General features: G+C 53.5%; 1 protein-coding gene across 3 annotated transcripts in view; it reads left to right on the top strand.

The window, feature by feature from the left end:
• The window catches only part of VAV1 (vav guanine nucleotide exchange factor 1), a 61,998-nt gene that overhangs the window by 7,807 nt on the left and 33,211 nt on the right, over window positions 1-20,980 (top strand). For all 3 annotated transcript variants that reach the window (XM_075902292.2, XM_075902291.2, XM_075902290.2), the window contains exon 2: window positions 16,033-16,149. In XM_075902292.2, coding sequence (XP_075758407.2) covers window positions 16,033-16,149 — 117 coding nt within the window. The remainder of the gene's footprint in view (window positions 1-16,032; window positions 16,150-20,980) is intronic.

Below are 20,980 nucleotides of genomic sequence, written 5' to 3'. Positions count from 1 at the left end.
GGCTGGGGGAGGCTGGCCCCGCCCCTTCTGTCTGAGGTCCCCCCCAGGAGTCTCTTCCAGGCTGTAGCTGGCCTAGGCCCAGCCTAAAGCTCCGCAACGGGGCTTGTGATGAACATTTTTGCCGCTTAGGCCCCAAGGAAGCATCCACCGTCAGGGGAAAGCCGGTCTGGGCAGGAGACAGAGAGACTCCGTGGAGGCCAGTTCCAAGCCAGTGGAACTCCCTGCCACAAGAACCAGGGACCGTTCCCAGGCTGCCCCGGCCTCCTCCTCCCTTTCTGAGCACCAGATGCGCTTCTCCAGCCGGCTTTCTCTGGTACAAACACAGTGCTGGCATCTGAGCAGATCTTATCGAAACACAGCGCCGCATGGCACGCACAGAGCTCTCCTCCTGGGGCGAGAGAGAACAAACCGTGTGGGGCACAAGAAAGTCACTTCCCTTAATGAGCGACTGGGAGGTGCCCAGACGCCACAGTGAGGGGCACAAGAGAAGAACCCCCCCATAGAAAAGAGTAGATTAGTACAGTGCTCCAGGTTGCCCTCCCCCCCCCCCTTCTCCAGCAAGCCACATGAAGGCCCGTCTCACGTCGACTCCTCCTTTTCTCGCCAACCACTAAGGATAGGGTTTCACTGCAAAGACAGCCCAGCTAATGGGCGCCTGACTCTGTGGGAGCATCCCCTCCCCACTACCGGTCCCCTCCTTGCTGCTGCTGCTGCGTTTGTCCAAATGCTGCTGGAACGGGGGATGCTGAGGACTCATCGAATCATAGAACTCTAGAACGGGAAGGGATCTTGAGAGGTCATCCAGTCCCCTGCCCTCCCGGCAGGACCAAGCGCTGTCTAGATCATCCCTGACAGGTGTCTGTCCAACCTGCTCTTAACTATCTCCAGAGATGGAGATTTTACGCCCTTCCTAGGCAATTTATTCCAGTGTTTATTTATTCCAGACAGTTGAGAAGATTTTCCTAATGTCCAATGGGCTGCAGCTTAAGCCCATTGCTTCTTGTCCTATCCTCGGAGGTTAAGGAGAATGATTTTTCTCCCTCCTCCTTGTAACACCCTTTTAGGTACTTGAAAACTGCTATCTTGTCCCCTCTGAGTCTTCTCTTTTCCATACTAAAGAAACCCAATTCTTAAAGTCTTCCCTCATCGCTCATGGCTTCTAGAGCAGTGTTTCTCAATCGTTTTTTACCAAGTACCCCTTTTAAAAAAAATTATAAGTACCCCCAGGACCTACAGTTTTCAGACACCTAACATTTTTTTCTACCATTGCAACACATTTGTTTAAACAACTTAATTGTAGGCAGGCGGGCGATGAAATGTTTGGGTGTAAAACGTACACAAATAATAAAACGCTGTAAAACTTAAAACAAAAATTCAGTTTTCTCCAAATTTCAGTCGTGTTGACGTACCCCCCAGACGTCTCTTGAGTACCCCTGAGGGTACTCGTACCACTGCTTGAGGAACACTGGTCCAGACCTTTCATCATTTGTGTTGCTCTTCTCTGGACCCTCTCCAGTTTCTCCACATCCTTCTTGAAATGTGGGGCCCAGAACTGGACACAATACTCCAACTGAGATCTAAGCACAGAGTAGAGCAGAAGAATGACTTCTTGTGTCTTGCTCACAACGCTCCTGTTCATGCAGCCCAGAATCAGGTTGGCTTTTTGTGCAGCAGTGACAAACTGTGGACTCATGTTTAGCTTGTGATCCACTCTGACCCCTAGATTCCACTCATCTGGTGGCTCGTGGGAGAACTTCTCTGCCCTTCCCGGCATGTGAGGGGAATGGTGGGAAGGCGTTGGAGGATTAGAGTGGGCTGAACCTGCAACCACACTGCAAAGCGGCCCCGAACTCGAGCCTGCCCAGCCAGGGGGTCGCATGTGGACAGAAGCGGGTCTGGGGGCCGTGCTGCAAAGCCTAACTCTGCAGTGAAGACCGGCCCCTCAGCTGGGAACTCGCCTCGCACTTTGATTCCCTCCCCGGAGCCTGCTCCGAGCCCTGCGGGGGTGGAGACCTCAGTGTGCCGGGGTCTTTGAAAGAGCAGCTACTGGCAGAGCAGGTGGTTTCCAGCTAGTGCACGGCCCCAAGCCACAGAGAAGCCTGTCTCCACAGCAGCCGGGGGTGGCCTGGGAGCCGCAGAGACAAGGGCGGGGGCTCTGCAGCCCGGCGACGGTCAGAGCTCGCGAGGAACAGGACCATGTGCACCAGCCCCTGACGCGTGGAGAGCCAGGGAGGCGGCACCGAGGCGCTGGTGCGACTTACCCCACGGTTCAGATTGGCCCTGCTGCATTAGCATCTTACAGCAGGGCAGCTCTTAGCCTGCTGGCCCCATGGGCTTGCTTCTTGGTGATGCTAAGGGCTTTAGGCTGCTCCATTAGCATGCAGTCCCCTGAGCATCCCCCCACATCCATGGGGGGGCTCCCCAGGTAGTTGGTCTGGTGTAAGGGGCACGCTGAGTTCCCACCTTGTGGCTGCTCTAACTTGGTCCTGAAGCTAGGGGTGTGAATGACTAGTCAGCTAGCCGCTCCCCCTCCCCCTTGTTGCGTCTGTCAGAAAGAGGCAGCAAGGGGCGGGAGAGGAAGGGGTGCTTCAAAGCGACAGCACTGCGTGGAGCTCAGGGTCAGCTGGGGACCCTGGCCTCCATGCGGCGCTGCCGCTTTGAAACGCCGCGGGGCGCACGGCGCCAGCGGGGGACTGTAGCTACACTTCAAAGGTGGAGGTGCCCTTATGAACTAATCGAATTGTCGATGCAAATTGCACCAGCGATTCGATTGGCCAATTAATCTAAATTCAATATCCCTACCTGAAGCCGGGCAGAGCCCAGAAGATGGGGAGCAGAAAGGTGATTTATAGCACTCCCCCAGTTCCTGCCCACGGCAGGGGAATGGGGTAACTGAGACTCAAGCGTGAAGGGTGGGGTCTAAGCCAGCGTAACCAGCACCCGTATGTGCATTGGGGTCCCCCGCCTCTTGCACCCCTGTAATGGCACAAACAAACTCCGCCAGCCAGTAGAATAGAGGGAGTTTATTGCTTCTCCAGGATACAACACAGCACAGATGTAATCTGGTTACAGGAACTGGGGCTAGGAGGCCTCAGTGCCCCCCCCCTTGAGATGGGGGGTGGCTGGGCCCTACAATCCCAGCCCCCCTCTCTAGCTTCTTCTCCCCTGTTTCCCAGACCGAAACTACCACTCTCTTCCAGCCCTGCCTCCCAGCCAGGGCTCCACTCCGCCTTCTTCCCATTGTTCCACTCCCTGGGAGATAACTGGTCGGACAGGTTCGAAGCCCCCTTGCATAATGACTCATCCCCTGCCTTGCTGGGCCATGCTGCAGCCAGCAGCCAGCGGAGGTCACCCACAGCCCACTGCCCAGCATAGCAACCAGCAAGGTACCCCTACTACGTCACACCATAACATTACGGACACTGACGACTGTCTGGTTTCACTGGCTGCCGGGCATGTGGCCCAGGCAGCGCAGCACCCATTGGGTAGGTGTGATACAGGACATCCCCAGGCCCTGCGGTGCAGAGGCAGACGGAGGAAAGTGCCCGCCCCTTGCACTCATTAGTTGCTCTCTGTGGAAGCCAATTTCCCCAGCGGGGGTCGGGGGAGGAAGGAGCCGTTCTGATGGCGCCGCAGGGCTTCCTGTTTCCGGCCCAGCCCTCCCCAGTCGCAGAGAGATGCGGCTGGCGGAAGGGAACGTGGCCCCTCGGGGGATCCTGCCCTGCCCAACCAGGCACCTGCCAGCCTGTGTGCAGCCTCACCCATGTTCATGCAGACTGTCCGTGTCTGCCCCGTCCCATGCCACGTCACTGCCCCAGCATGGCCTTGCCAGGCCTGTGCAGCGCTGCCAGCCTGGCAGGGACCTTGCCACGTTCCACGCCACGTTGCCAGGCCCAGCATGGCTTTGCCAGGCCTGTGCAGTGCTGCCGGCCTGGCAGGGACCCTGCCACGTCCCACACCAAGTTGCCAGCCCAAGAATGGCACTGCCAGGCCTGTGCAGCATTGCCGGCCTGGCAGGGACTTCGCCACGCCCCACGCCACGTCCCACACCATGTCGCCACCCCAGTATTGCATTGCCAGGCCTGAGCAGCGTTGCCGATCTGGCAGGGACCTCGCCACGTCCCACGCCACGTCCCACGCCACGTCGCCAGCTCCACCTCTTCCAAACAACCCAGCTCAGCCCCACCAGCCATATCACGAGACTGGCTTAAAACCCACGAGATCTGCAGATCAGAGAGGGGTGGTCTTTCCTGGCCTTCGAGGGTTTGAGTCCTTTAGGCCTGAGCTGCAGATGGTGAGGTATTCGGGGGCAGGGACAGTCTCTCGGTTCTGTGACTATCCAGTGCCCAGCACGCTGGACTCCTGGTCTAGAAGAGGGGTCCCAGGTGACACCTCCACAGGACACTTAGCTGCCCCCCATCCCTGTCGGATCTGAGCACCCCACAGTCTCCAATGTACTTATCCCAATGTGCCAGGAGAGGGGGCAGTGCTCCTACCCTTCCCAGACGGCTGGGGAAACTGAGGCACGGAGGGATCATGTGACCTGCCCGCGGTCACCCGGGGAGGAGGCGGCAGAGCTAGGAATTGACTCTGGGTCTCCCAAATCCTTTACCCCTGGATTATCCTTTCTGTCTAGGACATGCTCCGCACAGTTCTCTCCTTCTCCCCTTGAAACTCCCTTGGCTCCTCTGTCAAGTTTGGTGGAGTCAAACTATAGGCGAGTTTGACCTGGAGGTCTCGATTCTTGCTTCTGCCCTTTGAGAATGCCTTAGTGCAGGGGGTCGCCCAGCGCCTGGTGTAGGGAGAAGGTGAGACAGCGTCCTGCGCTGAGCCTGTTCTACTCCCCAGGGTCAGGATAGGAGTTCGGCTGAGGTGCACTGAGCTGTGGGTATTCTCTGCCCCCTGCAGACCTCGTATGGCTGAAGTGCACTGCTCTGTGGCAAGTCTCTTGCCCTCCAGGGCTCATAAGGGACAGAGGATGAGTTAGAGCAGCCTTGAGGTTGCTCTCACTGGTGCCAGGAGGCAGGCAGGGCTCTGCACAGCCCCCGCATCCTGGAAACACAAGGGGGTGCTTAAAGCCCCTTAATTACCCCCGCCCTGGGCTGCTCCTCAAGCAGCAGAGCTGGTTTCCTGGGCCCCGGAGTTAGCGGAGGAGTTGAGTCGGACCCAGTTACTGAGTTCAAGTCCATATTCTTCAGCCAGTCCTAGAACCAGGGCCCCAGCTGTTTCCCCCAGAGCTGGGCGCATTCTGCTCCGGGGTTCCAGGTCGGAAGGGGCCCTCCTCCCCTGATCTCTCTCTTTCTGTTGAAGTCGGTGTCCTTGAAATTTTGCAAGAGGACGAAAGCGAAACCAAGGACTCAGGGGCATGTTTGCGGCTGGTGTGCTCAGCTTGTGGCCTCAGCAGGCTTTGCTGGCCCAGTGCCTCCGGGCTGTGCGTGAGTTCGCTGATGATGATGACGGGGCTGTGTGAAGCTTCCAGTTACAGTAAAATGGGGGGAGAAAAAGGGGGGAGGAGGAAGTTTCGAGGGGAGGAGGCAGGCAGGGGGAGAAGGAAGTAGGGGGAGGGGAGGGTTCGAGCTGAGGAAGAGGAAGGGAGCGATCCAGGGGTGGAGGAGAGAACACAAGTGATTTTAAAGAGCAGAAGTGTCTCTGCTCCCCCCATTCCACCCCACCCTCCCAGCCCCCGGTCGCTGGAGTTTGGGGGCTGCAGACTGGGATCCCTGTGGGAGACGGGCAGGAGCCAGGGCTCCCTTCTGGGCCCCAAGTGTCCCACCCCTTCAAACTGCAGATCCCCCCCAAATGTAAGCACCCCCAAAATTCCAGGGTGTTTAAAATCATTCTTTACACCAGGCTAGGCCAAACATACTCCCTTCCCCCCACCTCTACTCCCCAGTGCTGGGAGGCGCATCCTTCCCCAAGCTATCATGGCTCTTCCCCTTTCAGCCCTCAGCCTCTGTCAGGCCCCAGAGGGCTAGGACGAGGCTCCTTGCAAAAGTTTCCTCCCCCAAATTGGGTTACAGTCTCAGAAAACTTCACAAGCTGATAAGCCAAGAATCCCCCCACCCCAGATCAGGGCAATTAAAATATTTGCCTCAATCATTTTGAAATATTTCTTTTTGGTTTTGCCCCTGATTTTACTGAAAAGCCACTTTTTACAGTTGCTTGCGTTTTCAAAGAGGAAACCAGAGTTTTTCCTTGAGAAATCTTTTGCGTCAGCACGGAAACTTTTGGCAACTTCAGAACTTTTTTCAGCTGAAAACTTGGTTTCGCCTGTGTCTTCTCAGCAGAAAGGGTGGCGAAAACCAGCCCTTTCCCGTGAAAAGTTCCAGTATTGACTAAGACATGTTTTGTCAATGAAAAAAAATGTTCTCCTGAAAAGTTCCCAACCAGCATTTGTCTCACACCAAGTTAATACGAGAGCCACCATTTGGTGGCTCCTGCTGTAATACTCATATCCTCTGTGGACCAAGGTCAGACCGGGCTCTGTAATAAGGAGAGATCTGCCAGGATTTTAGAAGCTAAACATGACCAGCTCTGCTTGGTCCATAGTGGGGCTACATAAAGTATTTCTGGCCTCTAGCCTCTTCAGGACCAGCATGGGACCACGGTGCTGGGCCCTTTCCTCATCTGAACAACACTAAAACATCGGCTTCAACCTAAGCTTTCCCTTAAGCTTGAGTGTTTCTTTTTTATAACACTGCCTCTGTTCCTAACCTTCATTCTCTCTGGGATGCACTTGCTGTTTCATACTCCCAGGTTCAAATCATAGAATCCCAGAGCTGGAAGCGAGGTCGTTGAGTCCAGCCCCCTGCTCAAAGCTGGACCAACCCCGACTCAATCATCCCAGCCAGGACTTTGTCAAGCCATGAAATAAAATCCTCTAGGGCTATGTCTAGACTGCAAGCCGCTTTCGAAAGAGGCTCTTTCGAAAGATACTTTCGAAAGAGCCTCTTTCGAAAGAGAGCGTCTAGACTGCACGCGGAACTTTCGAAAGAGCAAGCCGCTTTTTCGAAAGAAAGCACCCAGTGAGTCTGGATGCTCTCTTTCGAAGAAGCCCTATTTACATTCAAGAACGCCTTCTTTCGAAAGAAGCACTTTCGAAAGAAGGCGTTCTTCCTCGTGAAATGAGGTTTACCGCCGTCGAAAGAAAAGCCGCGTTCTTTCGATTTAATTTCGAAAGAATGCGGCTGCAGTCTAGATGCAGGTGAAGTTTTTTTGGAAAAAGGCTACTTTTCCCGAAAAAACCCCTGAGTCTGTACACAGCCCAGGAAGGGAGATTCCACCCCCTCCATAGGAAACCCATCAAAGCGCTTCAGCAGCCTCCTAGGGAAATAGGTTTTCCTAATCTCCAACTCTAGGGTTGCCAGGTGTCTGGTTTTGAAGTGGACGGACAGTCTGGTATTTGAGCTTTCTGTCCGGGAAACAAATTGAGAAAATATCAGACATATAAATGTCTGGTATTTCCTAATGAAGTAAGTTGTATTGTTCTCGTAGTTGTGTACTGCGTGAGTGTGTCTACCAGCCAGGCAGTATTCAGCTACGCAGCAGACAGGAGGGGGGCTGGGGCGGGATGGGATCCCCAGGGCCTGACTTGCCTGTGCGCCCCACTGGGACTGTGCAGGGGATGGGTGGCATCTCAGGATCTGCATGCACCAGGGCCAGCCCTGCTCCCTGCCAGATGGTTCCCCCGCCCCCACCCCCAGCCAGCCTCACTCCTCCTGACCCCCTCCTAGCCAGCCCTGCTTCCCGCCAGCTGGGTCCTTCCCCCAATCTCCCCCAGCCAGCCCTGCTCCCTGACTACTGGTTTCCCTCCCCCGCTGATCTCCTCCAGCCAGCCCCGTTTTCCCCAACTCCCTCCTGGCCAGCCCTGCTTCCCGCCCGCCAGTCCCTCCCCCCACCCCCCTTCTGTGGTCATGTGTGTCCGGTATTTTTTTGAAAGCCATCTGGTAACCTTATCCAACCTAGACCTCCCCCGCTGCAACTTGAGCCCATCGCTCCTTGTTCTGCCATCTGCCACCCCTGAGAACAGCCTCTCTCCATCCTCTTTGGAACCCCCCTTAAGGGAGTGGAAGGCTGCTGTCAAATCCCCCCTCACTCTTCTCTTCTGCTGACTAAATAATATCTTTATGCCCCACTAAGGACCTCTGGAGGCATAAGGATCTTGCGCAAAAAGGGGGTTTTGCACAAAAAGGAAACATCCACGCTGCTTGTTTTTGAACAAAAACGGATCGGAAGAGATTATGGAAATGAAGCACAAGAAAATGCTAATCCGCACTTCATTTGCATTGCCTCTTCCAGCAAAACCCGTAGTGTAGACGTAGCTCCAAATCCCTCAGCCTCTCCTCGTAGGTCATGTGCCTCAGCCCCCTAATAATTTTTGTTGCCCTCTGCTGGACTCTCTCCAATGCATCCACATCCTTTCTGTACTAGGGGGCCCAGATTTGAATGCAATACTCCAGATGTGGCCTCACCAGAGCCGAATAAAGGGGAATAATCACTTCTCTAGATCTGCTGGCAATGCTCCTCCTAATGCATCCCAATATGCCGTTAGCTTTCTTGGCTACAAAGGTCCATTGCTGACTTATATCCAGCTTCTCATCCACTGTCATCCCCAGGTCCTTTTCTGCAGAACTGCTACGTTGACAGTTGGTTCCCACCCTGTAGCCGTGCTTGGGATTCTTCCGTCCTAAGGGCCGGACTCTGCACTTGGCCTTGTTGAACCTCATCAGATTTCCTTTGGCCCAACCCTCCAATTTGTCTAGGCCACTCTGGACCCTATCCTTGCCCTCCAGCGTAGCCACTTCTCCCCCTAGCTTAGTATCACCCGTGAACTTGCTGGGGGTGCAACCCATCCCCTCCTCCAGGGCCTAGGAACCACCTAGTCTGGCATTAGGGTGAGTCAGCAGCAATTCTGCTGCATTTCTGAGCAATTGCTGTGAGGGTGGTGTGAAAGTGATGAAACAGCCCGTAGTGAGTCATTGGGGTCCTCTGGCATTGGGGTGAGTCAGCGAAAGGAGCTCTGTCTTTCTGTGTAAGCTCTTGGCAACAGGGGGAATTGGCAGAGGTAACTCAGCTTCTCTGAGCATGGTCCTGGCACCACGGTGTATCAGCAGAAGCAGCCCTGCATCTCCATGCAGGGTCTTAGCGCTGACAGCAGGGCATTCAAAAAGCCCTCTCCTGTACCTGCACTGGTAATTAAAGGACCCGCCTGTTCCAGCTGCCAGGGTGGGTCAGGAGAACGAACCCTATCTCCCCACACAGGATCCCAAAATGCGATGTCCCCGAGCTGTCCTGGTTTCCTTGTGTGCATTGAACATAAGGCTTGTTTCTACCCTTAAACAATGCCAGGCACCAGCATGATTTGTTATGCAAACCTGGACCCTGAACCATTTGCCTGCAACAGCCAAATGGCTCTTTTATGCACCTGTCTTGCCTGGATCATGTCTGGAGGTTTTTGTGTCTTTGAGGTAAAGGCCATTCGGGGGGCAGCTATGACAATCCACCAGCAGATCAGCTGACCCTGGCAGCTTCCAGCCTGGGCTTGGGGGAGGCTGGATGGAGACCTATTACAATCCTGGAAGCCTGGTCTCATGGCAGCCCTTTAAAAGCCAGCAGGGTTGTGGCTGAAATGTAAGATCTGTCCACCCATGTGTCATAGGTCCTGTACTGCAACAGCCTGCATGTGACCCTCCACCTCAGTGGAGGAATGCAAAGCAGAAGCAGGTATTTGAAGGAGGGCTGCCAATTGATGTGTATTAACGCCTGCAATTAACGCAGGGAAGGATTAACGCGTTAATTTTTTTTAATGCCTTAATCGCAGGTGTTAATGCTGCGTTGCCCCTTTGAAGCGCTGCTCTGGCATTTCAAAAGGGCAGTGCATTAGGAGCCAGGGATCAGCTGGACTTCCTGGCGCTTCAAAGGGGCAGCACAAGATGGAGCCCAGGGTCTGCTGGGGACTCCAGCTGACCCCAGGCTCCCATGGTGCTGTCTCTTGGAAATGCCAGGGCAGGTGCACTGAGCCTGGGGTCAGTTGCGGACTCCAGCTGATTCCAGGCTCCTGTGGTGCTGCCCCCTTTGAAACACCGCCGCAGCGTTTCAAAGGGGTAGTGCACATGATTAATCGCCATTCAATTTTTTAATGGCTTGACAGCCCTAATTTGGAGGCACAGTTGGCTGTAGCAGTCTGGAACCTCTCTAGCCAGGCCTCTAGTTCCGGGAATGAAATTCATCACCATAGCTTTTCAGATGAGGAGGGACCATTTGATCATCCAGTTTGATCTTCTGCATAACACAGACCAGCCGCCGGTGACCCGTGTAGAGATTCTACTCTGGCTGGAGCCAGATTTCCCAAGATCTGGGCTCCTGCTTAGGCCCCAGAATAGATCATAGAATCTCAGGGCTGGAAGAGACCTCAAGAGGTCATCAAGTCCATCCCCCTGCCCAAGGCAGTACCGATCCCAACTAAATCAACTCAGCCAAGGCTTTATCAAGCCGAGACTTTAAAAACCTCTAGGGATGGAGCTACCACCCCCTCCCTAGGAAACCCATCCCAGTGTTTCACCACCTTCCTAGGGTAATCGTTTTTTCTAATATCCAACCTAGACTTCCCCGACTGTGAGACCCTTGCTCCTTGAATTGCCATCTGTCACTACTGAGAACAGCCTCTCTCCATCCTCTTTGGAAAGTCTCTTCTGGAAGTTGAAGGCTGCTACCAAATCCCCCCTCATTCTCCTCTTCTGCAGACTAAACAAGCCCAAATCCCTCAGCCTCTCCTCATAGGTCATGCGCTCCAGCCCCCTCATCATTTTGGCTGCCCTCTGCTGGACCCTCACCAATGCATCCACATCCTTTCTATAGCGGGGGGCCCAGAACTGGACACAATACTCCAGATGTGGCCTCACCAGAGCCGAATAAAGGGGAAGAATCACTTCTCTAGATCTGCTGGCAATGCTCCTCCTAATGCAACTTAATATGCCATTAGCCTTCTTGGCTAGAAGGGCACCATCCTGTTGACTCATATCCAGCTTCTGATCTACTGTCATCCCCAGGTCCTTTTCTGCAGAACTGCTACTTAGCCATTTGGTCCCCAGCCTGTAACAATGCTTGGGATGCTTCCATCACTTGGGACTCTGAACTTGTCCTTCTTGAACGTCATCAGATTTCTTCTGGCCCAATCCTAGATAGTCAGGTTCTCAGCAGAGCTCAGCTCACACATCAGCTGCAGCTTGCAGGATAAGCTCCCAGGCCAGCTGTTGTGTTTTCTGCTCTTTACATAGAACAGGCTCGGAAGGAACCACATGGGTGTAACCAAATAACCCACTGTGTTCACACAGGGCCTAGCTTTGGCCAACCCTAGCTTGCCCTGGCTGATTTCCTGTAGCATCTAAAATACAGAGCACAGTGAGCACCATGGGAGGGCACGCTCCATATTTAAAGGGATATCCCCCAATTCCAGAACGCCACAGGAAAGTGGGCTGCATCTGGCAAACTTGTGAAGGGGACAGCAATGCCAGGACACCCCGACGTTGCAGGGTGACTGCCAAGATGGGAAACGGAGGCTCATGAGGCTATTACGGTAACATTTAGAGATGCTGACCAAACCATGGCTCCTTGGTGAGGGTGTTGTACACACATGCGGCAGCACCTGCCCCCAAAGGTTTATAGTGGGAGGGGAAATTGAGGCACAGCAAGGTCAAGCGATTTGCCCATGTCGCCTAGTAAGCCAGTGGAAGAGCTGGGAATAGACTGTACATTTACTGAGTCCTAGTTCAGCATCCTATCCAGCAGTCCAGACTGCCGCTCGAGGTAGAATGGAGCCAGTTAGCTGAGGGGGACAGAAAGTTGACAAGAAGTGGGCAACTGTGGTTAAAGTGTGTTGGGTGGGGGGAGTCTGAGAAGAGAGACAAGGGATGGGATTCCCAGGACAGGGTAGGTGCGACACATGTTGAAAATTCCATTTTTGCTGGCTCTAAATGACTTTTGGTTTCAGAATGTAAGATAATTAGAATTAAAATTTAACAAAAAAATCAAAATGGTCAAAATGGATAGGCAATATTGTGAAATCCTCACAAGCAACTGCTTCAGTTACCCCAAATAGAATTCAGATTTCTCTGGAATTTTTAAATTAGACTTTTATATTTTGTCCAAATGCCAATCCCTTGAAAGTTTTCATGGGAAAGAGTCAATTTCGATGATATTCTCGTCTTGAAAATGTTTTTGAAAAATGTTGTTGAAATGCCCCAAATGCTTCGTTTTGACATTTTCTAAAAGATTTTGGTTTCCTGGCTCAAAAAGACTTTTTCGCTTTGAAATTTACAAAACAGTAGAAGTTTGAAATGAAACATTTTGATCAGCCTGAAGAGAGAGAAAAATTGGGGTCTTCACTCCTTAACATTTCAAAGATTTTTTACTTTTCTCCCCAATTTAGGACACACAAATTATTTGGAATCTCAAAATATTTCACAAGATGGAAAAAACCTGGATCCAGCCCAAGCTGGGTTCTGTGGCCTGCAGGCCTGTCAGGAGCAGCTCCCTGGCGGGAGTTGGTAGCTTCCACCACCTGCATCAAAGAGCCAAAGCTTAGCTGTTTCAGCAACACCCTCTGGGTTTTCATTCAGAGCACGCGCTGGCCACCTGTCCAAGGCATCTCTTCTAGGTCAACTAGCAGACACAAATCTCAGGCCAGTTTTGAATGTCTCAGGGGTTGTATCTAACCACCGAGACCACGCAGTGCTTTGAAGATACCTCTCAGTCTATTTCAGTGGTGGTGAATAAAATAGGGCTGAAAGTTGGGCCGTGTCTAGGGTGGTATTTTAAGCCACCACGGCAGCTACACTGTGCAGCGTAGAAGCCCCCTAACATGGTCACAAACAGCTCCCCACAGAAGCTCCCCACGAAGAGGACCAGTGTAGCACTTGTAAGAGCCCTCCAGAAATGTTCCCAGCCACATGGGAACTGCACTGCCATTATTTTCAGCTTCCTAACGGAGCAGAGTTAGAGCAGCCTGGAGGCTGCTCTAAATGGCTCCAGTTGCCAGTAGAACCTTAGCATGCAGGGACAGGGTGGGGGCTGATATCTCACCCCTTAGCCTTTTGGCCGCTCCCAGTCAATACCCAAAGCACATCTTCTGGAGGATATTTAGGCAGCTTACTCCCACTGATTTCATTGGAAGCGAGGAGCCCAAAAACCTTTGATGAGCTGGGCCCAAGATGCTGGGAATGAGGATGTTTCTCCTAGAGCAGGGCTACTCAACTTTGGAAACTCCGGGGGCCACAATGATACTCACAGCCCATGCTGAGGGCTGCAACTTGAGTGTGGTTGCATAGACATGCAAATATATATGCAAATAGCTTCTTTCACACTGACGGACAAAGAGTAAGGCAAGACTACACAACACACGGGCCACACTGAAATCAGTTCTGCTGTTATTAATAAAATGCAATGTTTACCTGATTTCCACCCATAGGACAGCACTTTTAATGAGCAATGACAGTCCAGGAATTTAACTACTAAAGTGCATATCAACAGAAGACCAATATTTTGGTGACTTTTTTGTGTTGGCTCCCACCTACGGGCTGTGTGTTGAGCCCTGTGTAAACCGAAACCGCACAAACAAACGGGCTGTGCCGCAAGTGGCTTGCGGGCCTTGTGTTGCGTAGCCCTGTCCTAGAAGATCTGCCCTAGGAATTACTCTGGGAAAGTTTTTATGGCCTATTTTATACAGGAGGTCAGATGAATTCTTCCATTGACCTAGGGCTGTCTACACTGTGGATTAGGTCAGCTACCTATGCCATGCTGGGGGGTGGATTTTGCACACCCCTGTGCTACGTACCTGGGCTGATCTCAGTGTTTAGTGTGGACCAGGCCTTAGCCTTAGAGTGAGTGAAATTTAGGCATCGTATTTATTACTCGAAGAACAAAACTAATCCAACATGGAGCTGGAAGCATTAAAGAAACCGTTTGATAGACGGTAACGGCTCCTCCCCCCCGTCAGTCTGTCTTAAGCTGCAACTACAGTGCCATGACCTGGCTTTGCCCCATGTCACCCCCCAGCACCAACCTTTCCTGCAGGGGGGTGGGATGGATTTGGGTGAGGCTCACTTTCTCTGAGGAATCTCTCCCCACCGGAGCCCACCAGCATCTGCCCCCGGGGGATCCTGCAGGACGGAGGAAGCCAACCTGAACTCTCCAGCCTTGCCCGTTTCCTTCCTCCCGCTCCACGCCCCCTCCTTAAGCTGGGCCTGACCGTCCGTCTGACCCTCCCAGGCCCTGGGACGGCACGGCCCTGTCCCCCACGTACTCAGACAAGCCCCAGGCAAGCCGCCCTCCGCCTCCCCTCCTTCCCAGGACCCGACCTACCTGCGGGGAAAAGCCACAGCGGCGTCTCTTGGTTCAGGGACTCTTGATATGCCCCATGGGCTCCTGAGCGCTGTCTGAATCAAGAGACTCGCCCCCAAGCCGGGAGAGGCACCAGGGTAGTGGCCAGGCCCTACTAAATCACCTGGGCCCCTGGACTGTGGCCCCTTTGCGCCCCCTCCCCCCGTCACGTCAGCAGTTCTGCTCTCAAGCTCCAGCCTCCCCTCAAAGCTGCCAAGGCAGGGACCGAACAGGGGCCTTGAGCAGACGAGTCGGCCATAGCCAGAGGGGCGGGAGGGGGCTGAGTTACATGCAGTGTGGAGGGCTGGGGGGGGGCGCTGGGTTACATGCAGTGTGGAGGGCTGGGGGGGCGCTGGGCTACATGCAGTGTGGAGGGCTGGGGGGGTGCTGGGTTACATGCAGTGTGGAGGGCTGGGGGGCGCTGGGTTACATGCAGTGTGGAGGGCTGGGGGGCGCTGGGTTACATGCAGTGTGGAGGGCTGGGGGGGTGCTGGGCTACATGCAGTGTGGAGGGCTGGAGGGGTGCTGGGCTACATGCAGTGTGGAGGGCTGGGGGGGTGCTGGGCTACATGCAGTGTGGAGGGCTGGTGGGGCGCTGGGTTACATGCAGTGTGGAGGGCTGGGGGGGCGCTGGGTTACATGCAGTGTGAAGGGCTGCGGGGGCGCTGGGCTACATGCAGTGTGGAGGACTGAGGGGGCGCCGGGATACATGCAGTGTGGAGGGCTGGGGGGGCGCCGGGCTACATGCAGTGTGGAGGGCTGGGGGGGCGCCGGGCTACATGCAGTGTGGAGGGCTGGGGGGGCGTTGGGCTACATGCAGTGTGGAGGGCTGGGGGGGCGTTGGGCTACATGCAGTGTGGAGGGCTGGGGGGCACTGGGCTACATGCAGTGTGGAGGGCTGGGGGGGCGCCGGGCTACATGCAGTGTGGAGGGCTGGGGGGGCGCTGGGCTACATGCAGTGTGGAGGGCTGGGGGGCACTGGGCTACATGCAGTGTGGAGGGCTGGGGGGGCGCTGGGCTACATGCAGTGTGGAGGGCTGGGGGGGCGTTGGGCTACATGCAGTGTGGAGGGCTGGGGGGCACTGGGCTACATGCAGTGTGGAGGGCTGGGGGGGCGCCGGGCTACATGCAGTGTGGAGGGCTGGGGGGGCGTTGGGCTACATGCAGTGTGGAGGGCTGGGGGGGCGTTGGGCTACATGCAGTGTGGAGGGCTGGGGGGGCGTTGGGCTACATGCAGTGTGGAGGGCTGGGGGGGCGCTGGGCTACATGCAGTGTGGAGGGCTGCCTATTCCAGCCCTGCCCTTCCTGCTCTGGGCCACGCCCATTCTGGGAGCGCACCGCCAGGTCCCCACCTTTCTTAGCGCCCCGTGGAGGCTGTCGCTGCCCTGGCCGTAGCAGACTCATGACCTGGGGCCTGAGCGGTTGGTTAAAATGCTGCTTTACTGATTTTTTGCCAGTCCCCGCATAGAGGGTCACCCCTGTTGAGGAAAAGGCGCCTCACCCTTAATTTATTCACATGCATGTGACCTGCAGCAGCCTCTGGGCCCCTAGGCAGGGGATCAGGGCCCCACGGGGCTGGGTGCCCCAGGCTGTAAAATGACAGTCGCTGCCCCGATGAGCTCACAAATTAAGCGCCACCTCCTGTTTTCTTTCCAGTTCCTCTGCCTCAAGAACATCCGCACCTTCCTCTCCACCTGCTGCGAGAAATTCGGCCTGCGCAAGAACGAGCTCTTTGAAGTCTTCGATCTCTTCGACGTGCGGGATTTCGGGAAGGTCAGCCTCGATTGCCTGGATGGTTGAGGGGTGACTGCTTGGTGCCTCTCATGGGCTTTCATTCATTTGTCCCCACCACCCTATTGCAGGGCAGAGAGGTGTTAATCTCCCTGGGTTCGGATAGGAAAACAGAGGTACAGGATGGCGAAGTGACTTGCTCCCGGTCCCCCAGAGAGTCTGTGGCAGAGCAGGGAATGGATGTCGGTTTTGTTCTCGACTTTGAGGTGGTGTGTGGGTGTGAGGGGGGGGGGCACTCACCACCGTAACCCCCCTGCCGTCTGTCCTCAGGAATTGGCTCCCTCGGCGGGTAGGGTGCCTTCTCTGGGGTGATGTCTCCCCTCTTTACTCCCGGCTGCGGCGTCCTCTTCACCACACTGCCCTCCGGCAGTGCCCAAGTCTGTCTCTGAGCCCCCCTTCCGGGGGTCGATGTTCCTTCATCGGGCCTTCTTTCAAGCCCTGCAGTCTGAGGATTTGCTGGCCAGAGCTCCCCTAGCCCTGCCTGGCCTCCCCCAGCCCTGCCCTAGCTCCAGGGAGCCTCCTCCTCCCTCCGCAGCCAGGTTCTCACTGCTCCTCCTTTACAGGAGCAGCAGCCCATCATTTTATATGGTTCCCAGCTGGGCCTCACAGTGGGGAAACTGAGGCTCAAAGAGGGACAGTTTCTGGATGAAAAGCCACACAGCGCATCAGCCTTGGAACCAAGAATAGAAGCCCGGAATCCCCCTATCTAGTGTCCGTCTCTAACCACTAAACCACGCTCACTCTTAGAGCTGGTGATGAACCCACAAGACCCGGCTCCCAGTGCCCCCTGCCTAACCACTAGCCACCTCTACTCTCTCAGATTGGCAACAGAGCCCAGGAGTCCTGACTCCCAGCTTTCCTGCTCTAACCACTAGACCCACTGCCCTCCCCTCTCAGACCAGGTGATAGAACTCAAGACCCCTGTTTTCCCTGCTCTGACCATTAGCCCTCATCCTCCCCCGCTAAAGCTGTGGGTAGACTCCAAGAGTCCTGACTCTCAGCTGCTCTACCCCTTGCTGTAACTGATAAACCCCACTGCCCTAGAGATAGTGCACAGTACAACCATTACCCATATCCAAAAAAACAGGCAATTTCTGTGTGTAGCAGGCCATAGTCAGACTGTCCCAATCTCGCCCCTCCTCCATCCACCCACACCAAAGAAGTAGAACTTTTTTTTTGATTTTTCAGTTTCTTTTTACACCTGAGGTTTCTCAAATAGTTTCAGAAAGCATCATACTGCTCCCAAACCCACCTCCCCTTCCCCCTAGCCCCAGCCTCAATGAGTCACAGCTCGCACTTCACACAGCTTGAAAACCCTGAACCCATTTGGTGAAAAATATCAACAGGTCGACATAGCTAGGAACAGACCCCTGTGCCCCAGCGTTCTGCAAGAAAATATTTGTCACCCCCAAAGTTCCTGTTTTTTCTGTGTGAAAGACTGGTGGAAGCTTTAGTGACCAATTGTGTGAGGGGGGTGAAAATTGTCATGAAAAATATTAATGAAGATTTTCTTGAAAACCGTAGGCATGTGTATGAAAACATTGTGTATGAAAACGTTAGCGCTGCATTGGATGGAGATACTGGTGGAAAATTGGGTGGTGAGATTACTGAAAATATTCAGGATCCTATTAGTGATTCTTTTGGCGCTGGGGAGAGAGAGATAGGGGGAAATGTATGACGACAACAGTGACTTTCGGGGAGAAATATTAATGAAAATCTTCAAGAAAATCTGTGCACGTTGAAGGGACAGCATGTGCAAAAATATGAAAATAGTAATGAATTGTGGAACTCCTTGCCGGAGGAGGTTGTGAAGGGTAGGACTATAACAGGGTTTAAAAGAGAACTAGATAAATTCAAGGAGATTAAGTCCATAAATGGCTATTAGCCAGTCTGGGTAAGGAATGGTGTCCCTAACCTCTGTTTCTCAGAGGGTGGAGCTGGATGGCAGGGAGAGATCACTTGATCATTACCTGTTCGGTTCACTCCCTCTGGAACACCTGGCGTTGGCCACTGTTGGCAGACAAGGTACTGGCTGGATGGACCTTTGGTCTGACCAAATATGTTCTTATTTGGGGGTGAAAATTGTAGTGGTGTTTTAAATGAATCTGACATTTTTTCAAAATAATTGCCCATGGTTTTATTGAATTTTTCCCCTTTACTAAAAAAAAAGAGCATGTTAAAATGGTAAAGGAAAGATCTGAAAAAGTGCCCCAAATGTAGTAGTATATATTCAATTTTATTATTTGTAACCAGGCTGGTGATTAATTTGGAAATCTGACTCCCAGTTTTGGAATGCTTGACCGTGCAGGATTTATAATGCAAACAAGGTTATTACATAACTGTGACATTCAAGGAATCTCTAAGGAGAGCAGCTTGCCATCAAGAGCAGCACTACCTAGTGGATAGAGCACTGAACTAACCCTTGCAAGATGTGGGTTCTGTTCTTGGCTCTGCTATTGTGAGACTTTGAAGGCCCTGGAGACCATGCCTCAGTTTCCCCCACTATAAAATGGGGTTTGATGGCACTCTGTTGCAAAGCGCTTTGAGATTTAGTGCGGAAATGCCCCAAATAAGAACAACAATATTATTTCAAGTGGAGGGACCTCGTGTCAACAATTAGAAATGCAGCACCTACCGTCTGGACCATACGTTTGCTCCTTTTAGAGACTGTCTGCCTTTCTCCAGGTAGAGCTGACTCTTTTGCCCTTCCAACCACACAGGAAGCCCAGGTCTGTTTGTGGACTGTTTCCCAGCCTGAGTCTGATGTCCATATTGCATTGTGAGCCAGTTATCATAGAATCATGGAAGGTTAGGGCTGGAAGAGACCTCCAGAGACCATCTAGTCTAACCTCTTGCCCAAGCAGGACCAACCCCAACTCAATCATCCCAGACAGGTGTCAAGCCAAGACTTTAAAACCTCTAGGGATGGAGACTCCACCCCCTCCCTAAGTAACCCATTCCAGTGCTTTACCCACCTCCTAGGGAAACAGTTTTTCCTAATATCCAACCTCGACCTTCCCCACTGCGACTTGAGACCATTGCTCCTTGTTCTGTCACCTGTCCCCACCGAGAACAGCCTCTCTCCATCCTCTTTGGACCCCCACCTTCTGGGAGTTGAAGGCTGCTCTCAAATCCCCCCTCGTTCTTCTCTTCCGCAGACTAACTAAGCCCAAATCCCTCAGCCTCTCCTCGTAAGCCACGTGCCCCCCTGACCATTTGCTGTTGCTGGGCCAGGTTCTCACCGCTGCGCCGACGTGTCCGCACTGCACTGTGCAGGCTTTCTGACTAGGGCCTGTGGCTTGAGCAGCAGCCACACCGTAAAATGACAGAGCTTGGGCCCACGTCAAGGCAGGACTTGGGCTCCAATGCAGCCTTCTAGGCAGGGGCGAGGGGCGGACTGCTTGCTGACCCTGATGGGCGTGCAGATGAAAGGGGAGCTTGGACTGAAACCAGAGTCAGAGCCCAGGGCTGGGAAATGTTTATACTGGGATTAAAAACCCACGACTGCAAGTCTTCTTGTGGCCCAGGTGATTTGGGCTTGCAGGGCTGGGGCAGTGTAGATGCTCAGGCAGGCTCCTGGGCTCTGAGACCAATCCCCAAACTGAGCCCAAACATCCACTCTGCCGTTTGCTAGCTCTGCAGTCCCAGCTGACCTGGGCCAGCCATGGCCATGCCATGGGTCTTTGACTGCAGTGTAGACATGCCAGACTGGGCAGCGGAGGCAACACGCCCCTAGAGGCAGAAGAGAACTGTCTAATAACGGGCTCTTTAATCTACTGACTAAAGGGTCAGCAAGAAACAATGGTTGGAAGGTAAAGCCAGGCCCATTCCAATTGGAAATAAGGCGCCAGTTTTAAACGGTGAGGGAGGCGGCCTTCCCTAGGGATACCTGAAATACGCGGCTGCGTAGGGCACCCGAAAATTTGGGGCACCAATTTTTCAGGTGCCCCTCCACAGCTGTGTGTGTTTGCATGCCCCAGGAGGGCACCCACCCGCTCTGCTCTGGCCCCAGGGAAGCCCTTGAGTCCAGTTAAGCTGGGGGAGGAGGAGGGACAGGAAGCAGCATGGGGAAGAACAGTTGGGAAGTCCCAAACCTCAGACCCTCAGCAGAAGTAGGGTTGCCAGATGGTTTCAACAAAAATACCGGACCCACTTGATAGACATTTGTCGACCAAAAAGACAAAATACGTGATATGGAAAGTTTATTGACGACAATCTACATTACATTGTATATTTTACATTAGATTGTGCAGCTTTTATCAATTTTTTATTTTTCAAAAACTTCATCTTCATTGCTCGTTATGGATATCAAGATCCTAAATGAAATTAAAAAATTCTTGATTTAAGGTGGCCAGCCTTTTTTGATAAAGCTGCCAAATATTCCTGACCTTAAAAGAGCGCTGCGAGATACGAGAAAGAGGAAAACTAGGCAAAGGACAACACTGTCGCGAAGCGTACGTTTATAAAAGGAAACTATTCAGCACAACTGCCTAGTTGCGCACTGCCTGGCTGGTAGACACGCTCCTGCAGCCAGGCAGTACGCAACTACGTACTGATACCCGTATCCAAGCGGCGAATCGGCATAGTAGTGCATAGCGCAGGCCTAGCGAGCGAGCGAGAATCCTCATGCACAAGTCACGTCATAACACGATCATAATAAAACTTCCTTACTTAGAAAATACCGGACATTTTGATGTCCGCTATTTTCTCAATTTGTTTCCCGGACAGAAAGCTCAAATACCGGACTGTCTGGTTCAAAACCGGACACCTGGCAACCCTAATCAGAAGCTGCATGTGGGGGAGGGCTGGGTAG

The sequence above is a fragment of the Pelodiscus sinensis genome, chromosome 31 (genome assembly GCF_052426305.1).
Source record: "Pelodiscus sinensis isolate ZL-2025 chromosome 31, ASM5242630v1, whole genome shotgun sequence".
Classification (NCBI taxonomy): Eukaryota; Metazoa; Chordata; order Testudines; family Trionychidae; genus Pelodiscus; species Pelodiscus sinensis.
The sequence above is the reverse complement of the archived record's forward strand: the minus strand, read 5'-3'. Positions and strand labels throughout refer to the sequence as shown.